We start from the raw sequence: 8740 nt of genomic DNA, 5'->3' as shown, positions 1-8740 counted from the left end.
GTCCGTTTTCCTATACACAATACTCAGTGCGCTCACCATTGACGCGTGACCTCTACAAATAGTGTATTTTAGAAGTATAGGCCATTGCCTAGTTGACGTCACTACTGTGTAAAAAATAACCGGCCAATATTTAAAGTATTCTCTGAAATTCTAGAAAATATAGTTTTGCAACATGTCCTAAATGTTTAGCTAATTTAGGTGTTTGGAAATATTGGTACTTTTGTACCAAAAAAAAATATGAAGAAATTATTTCTAAACCGTGTTAAGTCATTAAGCTTCTCATTTTCAAGAACGCTGGTTAACAATAAGCAGACTATTGTCTCATTTCGTAAACAAAAGCCCACAGTATTGTTACCTTGCGTTCGCTTTATAATCGTTCACCCAACTGAAACTATAATACCAGCTCATTGCTCATTGCACAGGTAAAACAGACACAAGTGCAGTGTGTATTTAACCAGAGAAGATCTGATGTAACATAGTTGAGCCGTTTTCATTGAGTGTTATCTTGGTTTAATAGCTTTTAATAGGGTTTAAGTCCTTCAAAGGTCGTGGTGAGTTCTACTGTAGACATGACTGCATCATGATTATTTTAAAGTCAACAACATTCAACAATATGATCACCGTGATAGTATGAGAGTATCAGTACCGTGGGTGTCAGTGATCCTGGCCTGACACAGTAGACAAACAAACAAACAAACACGCCACACACATGACACATGCATGCAAGGTAACATTGACTATACACTAATCAAACAATGGTATTGATCCTGTACAACTGGTCGTGGTTTATTTACAATCGATTCATTTAAAATCCCCATAGTAAACATTAATTTTGGCAAGAGTTTTCTCTCTGGAACGAGGATGCATCCACTGGCTCCGCGTAATGAAAAGATCTAACATGATTGGTCAATTTAGCTCCGCGAAGCGAAAAGTAAGCTACGCGTAGCAGCTCCACGTTGTGGCGGTTACGGCCAGCCATATATTGATCATGCGAAAATCGTAAAACATAGAATAGAAACAGTGTGGCAGGCGCTCAAAATCTCAAATTGTATGCTTAGCCTGAGTTGCACGGCCTATCTCGAATAAAATCACCATGCGTAGTTGTTGAAAAACGTGAGGATTCATCGTACTATCACGGCAATTTTTAACACGAAGATATAGGGATGATGACGGTGTGGGGGGGGCTGAAAGGTATTTCAGCCCGCACCAAAATCCCCTTTCCCCGGTTCCTACGTTAATGGTATGCCAGAGAAGATGGTTTCTTCTCATCTTCTCTGGGTATGCATAGGCCCTATCGAAGACGAATAAACAAAAACGAATGAATGAACTTTGTACATGACAACGCAGTTCTTCTTTGTTCTGCAATTGACCTTTTCGGTAAATCCCATAAGCCTTTGCGAGTACACCTAAGAACTCGTCATTCTGCGTCACGCTGCTCTGCGCCGATGCGCACATCGTTTATCGAACATCGTTACTGCGCATTGCAAGTCGGCGTGACGTAAAATGACGAGTTCTCAGGTGTACTCGCAAAGGGTTATGGGATTTACCGAAAAGGTCAATTGTTGAATAATTGGTGTAACAATCCCGGCAATTAATGGTGCGCACACCGTTTGCGATTTGGCAGCTATCCAGTCGGTCACGTTGCAACCGTCAAAATGTAAACATTGAAATATCCCCGGTCACACACGGGATCTTTTCGTTAATGCAGATTGTCACATGCTCAATTATATACTGTTGCCAGCAAAAATATAAACAAACCGTAAACGTCGGTCGCCGTGTGATTTGAATCGATAGAGCTACGGCAACTTCTTGCAACGGTCAATATTCAAATAAACAAAACATATTTACTAGCACATGTCATCATTTAATGTCGGAACTTCTTTCTTTTTTTCATGGTTTCAAGAGAGAAATTAATTAATCTTTGAAAATAATGAAAGTAAAGTGAATTTAATAATATGGATTTGGTATCCGGGATTGGAATTAAATCAAATAGCCTGCTTTATGTCTAATAGCCTGATTAGGCCTCTAGTTTAGGCCTTTGTGCACACACATAGTCTCAGATCACGATTGACGATCATGATCATGATCAGGGAACAAAAGAAATAACAAAATCATAGGAAGAAAAACAGTCAATATTAATATTTTTTATTTTTTAACAAAATATATTAGGTCATGTTTATATCCCTGATTCTAAATTCAGCAGAATGAAAACATGTGCAAGCAGAAAAGCTCTAGGTCCGTTTTTCATGTCTTAGCATGAAGCCATATAGGGGCCTAACGGTATGTTCTTTGAACTTCAATATAATTATTAAGACTTCAATTATCCTCAAACGTAAACATTCAATGATAAATAAGTGGTTTTTTCTTCTTCTTTTGTTCCTTTTATTTTTTTTTAGAAAGTTGCATAGGGCAGCTCAGTTGCAGAACTTGCAGGAGCCCCGGGCAGGAGCAAGTTGAAATAGCGCAGCGTGTCTAAATGCGCCATGACCTTTTTCTCCGTTCAGTCAGACTCCGTCATAAAGTTAGGCAAAAAGTCGACACTCCACTGTCTACCTCATGCCGGAGTGAAATGGTTTCCGCGTATGAAGACACAGCTATCGCTGTTTTACATGTGCACGTATCCAAATATTTTTGGTTTAATTCTAGCTTTGTAACACTTTAAATAAATAAATAAATAAATAAATAAATAAATAAATAAATAAATAAATAAATAAATAAATAAATAAATAAATAAATAAATAAATAAATAAATAAATAAATAAATAAATAAATAAATAAATAAATAAATAAATAAATAAATAAATAAATAAATAAACAAACAAATTAATAAATTAATAATTTTGATTTTTAGAAAGTCTGTCAAAGACATGAAACTGTCCTAGTATTATTATCATTATATTATTTGTATTATTTACATTTTATGAAATTAGGGCCAATATATTATTTAGGCCTTAGGCTATTTAGGCCTACTTTATGCTCAAAATTATATGTATTATATGTATTATATATATATTGATCTCAGCACGGCGCCAAATAATAATTAATTTCATTTTTTTAGACGCATATGAATTATGAAATATATACGTTAGGCATCTCTTGTTCTGCCCCTCCGTCGGGCAAAGATGAGGGATGGCGCGAAAAATAGTGGTTGTGATTAAAATAGGTTATTGACCCTTCTGCTGTTCAAATGCACGGTCCATTAATCGCACACCAAAATTTAGAACATTTCATTGGTCAATTGGAAAAGGCGGGACCGAATGGCGAATGCTGATTGGGTGTGGGTTGATTGGGCAGTGTTTGTTGACATCTCACTCGTTTCCCCATGTGAACTGGTGTTGTGTTTTGGTATAACGGAGTAATGCGGTTTGTCTTACTGCGATCAAAACAAAATAAATCTCAATAATGGTTAAGAAAAAAGCACATTTTAAAACCAACTTTGGGAATTATAGTTTTCAATTTGCTCGCGAGTATATTTTGAGACATTTTTCTTTACCCAATTCATGTTAGAAATGTAAAAACACAAAGAATCCGTGGGCAGTGCGTATTGATATGTCAGTGGTTGCGAGGGTAAAGCGGTTTTACCGGCCGGCATGTACTATGCAAAGAATGTACGTACGTACCGCGCCCGATATTACTACGGTTGTTAGCCAAATACCGGCATTACTTCAGTTGCTTGCACTGGCTCAACACGTATAGAGTGGATACTTATAAACTTGGAATTTTATCGTTGCTATTTTGCGGATCTTATGTTATGTGAATACAGATTCAGGATTTCATATCAAGATGAATCTGTCACGCAAATTAACCAGCCAGATTGCAGATTTATGCTCAATTAATGCGAAGAATAAGGCTCAAAATTCCTGTGATCGAATTGGTAAGTTGTGAATCGAAATGGTTGTTGAATTCATCGCTTGAAACGTAACATTTACAATGTTTATGAGTTGTCTTATTTTGTTGTGTTGCAAACTGCTATTTAAGATATATCTTGTCTTAACCATGCAAAGCATTAGACATATTCTTAATCTTTCTTCACATTGTATTTTACAGGTAAAGATCGTGAGCCCTTCGAGAAGACATACTGCATTGGTTTTCAGCTTGGGAGTGGCGGCTTTGGCACAGTCTATGCTGGCAACCGTGTACGAGATGGTTTGCCGGTAAGTTCTATATGAGTATATCATTATAAAAATTATGTAATGTTGAAATGCTTGGTATTTTACACATAAAATGCAACTTAATATTTTTGGGAGTGAAAACTACAAAATACAAGTGAAACCTGTACTAAAATTAAATGATTACATGAAATCGTGAAAATGTGCAAGTACTCAGACTGCCGCCTGCATACATGGGACTAGAGCCATTTGCCCTTTTGTTCACCTTTTACTACGCTATTTATTATTATGTTAATGATATGCCTGCATCAACTTCCATTGCATTTCTAACGATCTGTGTTGTCTTTTATGATTTCAGGTCGCAATCAAGCTCGTGGCTAAAGAAAAAGTCAACGATTGGAGCCAAGTAAGTTTTGATTCATTTTTTCACTCTGTAATGTAGCTGAACTAAATTTGGTAAAAACTGATCTGTGCTGCTGCTGCTGTGTAGGCCACAAACGTTGTGCATTTGGCCCATAGCCAAGTCTGCTGCTGTCTGGAATGTTACAAAAAGACAGACATGAATATCGGTTTAATCTTACCACTCTTTGTAGCTTTTCATGTCAATTTGAATTTGTACTAAATATTCCTTCACATTTTCTCTTTTACACAGATAAATGGCCAAAAGGTTCCACTAGAAGTTTCCCTGTTGAGAAAGGTCGTCAACTTGAAAGGTTGCATCAAATTGTTAGACTTTTACGAACGTCCAGACAGTTTTATCATTGTGATGTAACGTCCAGAAAGCACCAAAGATCTCTTTGACTTCATCACAGAAAGCGGACCACTTGATGAGGACTTAAGCCGCAAATTTTTCCGCCAAGTTGTGGAGACAACCATGAGATGCCATGAAGTTGGTGTTGTACACAGAGACTTGAAAGATGAGAACATTCTAGTAGACTTGAAAACTGGAGAACTTAAACTTATTGACTTTGGTTCAGGTGCTTTCTTGAAGGATACAGTCTACAAAGATTTTGATGGTAAGCATCGCAGTTCATTTTATAGTTACTTTGCCAAGCCAAGGAAATGGTGTCGCCACCATGTCAATTTAGGTGTGAAGAGATGTGGTCACTTGTGTCTAGCTGTGTCATGATACAGCATGTATTTTAAATTAAGTAAATTGGATATTTCCAACTGATTTTAAGTTGAAGTTGACCATGCTGTGACCCTTTGTACTGCTGTAAGTTCATTGGGATGTTTCAAATTTGAACCTGTGAAATTGTGTGCTCAAGGGGACCAGGGTTTTGTTAACGGTTTTCCTATGCAATTGAATCAATAAGGTGAGCTGACTAGCACTAGCAGGTGAAGTGACCTTTTCACAGTGAAGTGACCTTTTCTCGGTTACATACCATTGGTTCAGTTCAATGTCTGGATTGTTTAAGCTCCCTGACCCAAGCCCCGGAGCATTCATTGTGCTCTGACTGTTCCAAATCCTTTTCTCATGATATGCCCAGTGCCCACTTTTTAGTAGTCCTATACATTTAGTTTCATAAATTTTTGGGGTTATAAAACAAAGAATTCATAGCTGTGTGTGATAAAGAATGTGCACTCATTGTATTTCTCCTTTTCATTTTCTTTATCTTCTACAGGTACCAGAGTTTACAGTCCACCAGAATGGATCAAGTTTCATCGCTATCATGGTCGTTCTGCAACAGTGTGGTCACTAGGAATACTTCTGTTTGATATGGCTTGTGGGGACATTCCATTTGAAAAGGACGATGAAATTTGTCGTGCTGAACTGTTCTTCCGTGAAGGTGTATCACCATCTCTAAGACATCTTATCAAATCAATGCTTAGAGTAAAACCTATGCACAGACTCACTTTAGAGGAAATCTTGGAACATCCATGGATGCAGAAATCGCAAGTTGCCACCAAAGTTGACTGTATGTCACAATGCCCTCTTCGTGGACAATCAGTGGGCAGTGAAGAAAGTGTGAACACTAGCAGCTCTTTCAGCAGTGCTAGCTCTAGCGAAGAAGACTTGTGTAATCCGTCCAAACATGGAGCAAGGACATTTAGCTCCGAAGACATTGTAGACAGTAGCACAGACTCTGGAATTGAAGATTGTACTGTGGTCATAGTGGAAAGCTAACATAGGTCCTTGATATAGACTTCCCATCATATTATGTGTGTGTCAAGTGATCTGGGATGGTGCATCTCTTCATGAGACATTATGCCAATTGAATATATGCACATTCATGTGGCCTTGTTACAATTCAAAAGTGCAATATTACTGCCTATATTTAAAATCTAAGTCACAGCCCCGCAAGAAGTGTGTGCAAGGTTTTGGATCCAAGTAGGCCTACATAGTACATGTACCAAAGGCTGAAAACGCACAAATACTGCAATCCGAGTTCAAACTCATTGGGTTGGGAGAGAAGGTTAAAAATTAAATAAAGCAGGGTTGAATTTTTGGTGGTGCTGGCAAAATTCAATACAAAATTGTAAAATTTAAAGGTATTGTTTAAATTCCATTTCAATAATGCTAGATAGGGGCTGTGACAAGATAATTATTTAAGTAACATTTATACTGCAATGTCAATGCAAATTTTCATTCATAATTGCCATGGTGTTGGCGAGTTCCAATATCAAGTACATAGCTTAATCTGATGATGGCCAAAATGATAAACCAAGCTTAATTTGTAAGCAGCAAAAGCGTTTTGCCCATTTCAGATTTGGTCCCATTTATGTGCAAGAATGCTGGTCTAACACAATAGTTCACTTTGCTGGATGGTATGAAAACAAGCCCCTTTATATATTCTATACTAGGGGATCTAAGTATGTTGTGTGACATGGGCCCCTCATCTTAAAGGGGTCTCAATTTATGGTATTTATTGAGAGCAAAATGAAATTGTGTAAGACCAGTTTTTAAGAGGGTGCTACCAATTAATTTATTCAAATCAGTTGTCGGCTCTTCGAGGTATGACTCTTCGTGTGAACATTTTGTGTAAGCCTGTTCAATTTAAGTTTCCAATCCAGCTCTAATTGCTTTGTCTTTGGGCAAAGCCTAGTTCAATCCTGGATTTTTCTTTTTCGTAAACATTTTCAGAATTTTGATATTAATTTTTGGCTGTTTTTGATGTGACTTTTACTTGCATGTAGAATGTTTCGTGAAATGTGAAGTGGCATGGGTGGCTAGTCCAAATTGGAATTGTTGGCTGCACCTTCTAAATCAGTGTAATGTAGTGTTTTGGTAAACTAGATTCTAATTCTTCAATGGCTTGTTGTCTCAAAAATCATAATATAACTTATTTTTAATTTATGTGGCAAATACATTGTCAGTGTTTGCTATTCACTTTTTACACGTTAAATGTGAGCATTATTGCAATCAAAATTAACTACATTTTGAGGATATTCTAATGAATAAAATCTCTAGAAAATGTCAAGGAAATTACAAATTATAGTGTCCCAGACACTCAATTATTTGAATTGACAATAACTACCTCCTATTAAAAAGGAATCCTGTAGGAATGGGAATGTCAAGATTCAAGATAAATTGTTACCTCATGGACAGGTTAATTATAGTATAATATATTTATCAATGATTTTTGTTTGCAATTATGGCTTGATTTCATAATTTTGTTTTTAATGCTAATCATGATTGTATGGTGTTTTTATTTTAATATAGCACTGTGGTGTTGGAATTCACAATACTTAATTTTCTGTGTACGTCTGGTCTTGTGTAAAAGGTAACCAAAATTCTATTTATTGTGCTTATGTTCAGGCACTTAATTCTTTGATTACCTCATAAGTTTTATGTATTTGTAAATTATTATACAGATTGTATTTTTATATATTATGAAAGAATGCAATAAAATGTTACGTTGCCATATGGTTTCAACATGAAGACAAGTCTCTATTGTTTCTTTGTATCTGGTTGTATTTAAACTTAAGTCCTGGGCCCGATCCACAGCTTCGTAGTCGTACCCCATATTTCTCTTCACCAAGATGGAGATATTGTTATCGGCAGAAAGCTCATATTTTTCTCCAAAAAATGTAGTGATTTGTGGTAAAAATACCAGAAGTGTTAGTGTATGTACTGATTGGACTCACAGATACGTGTTCCAATATCTGTGATGTACTATCCTATGAGGCATCTTGAAGACTAGTTTGCGTATGATGTCATGTCAACCAGACCAAAAAGGCCATAGTGCGCTGATCAGCAACCAATCACAGCGCTTTTGCCATGACGTCAGATGCAAACTAGTTTTAATTTTGTCTTTGATTAAAATATATACATGTACACATTTCATTGAGTAGTGACATTGCCAAATAATTCCTTTAGTTTGGTGTCAAATTAAATTAGAAACCAACCAAATTTACTAGAACCTTTAATATGCAGAGGGAAGAGGAAGGGCAAGACCCATGCACCGTGGGTCTAGACCCAACAGTCCGGATGATACATAGTGCAAGTGTTCTAAATTTGTGTAAACATTACTGAATGAAATCTAATTTTAAAAGGTTAATGCAGGAATACAGAACGTTAACACAGTGGAAACTCATTAACACAAGTTGCCACTGTAAATAAGTCTGATCCTTATAATTTCTCTAGCCCAACAGTTGTTGAAAGGTTGTAGTAGCCTGCTCCGGAGCCG

At 36.6% G+C, this 8740-nt stretch overlaps 1 protein-coding gene across 1 annotated transcript; it reads left to right on the top strand.

The window, feature by feature from the left end:
- Positions 1-3636: 3636 nt before the first annotated feature.
- LOC140149251 (serine/threonine-protein kinase pim-3-like) lies at positions 3637-7997 on the top strand. The gene is given in 5 exon segments (XM_072171489.1): positions 3637-3874; positions 4048-4154; positions 4468-4515; positions 4762-5125; positions 5735-7997. Coding segments are annotated over 5 exon segments (1113 nt in total). The 5' UTR covers positions 3637-3783; the 3' UTR covers positions 6238-7997.
- Positions 7998-8740: the final 743 nt, after the last annotated feature.

This window comes from Amphiura filiformis, chromosome 3 (assembly GCF_039555335.1).
Source record: "Amphiura filiformis chromosome 3, Afil_fr2py, whole genome shotgun sequence".
NCBI lineage: Eukaryota > Metazoa > Echinodermata > Ophiuroidea > Amphilepidida > Amphiuridae > Amphiura > Amphiura filiformis.
The sequence above is the reverse complement of the archived record's forward strand: the minus strand, read 5'-3'. Positions and strand labels throughout refer to the sequence as shown.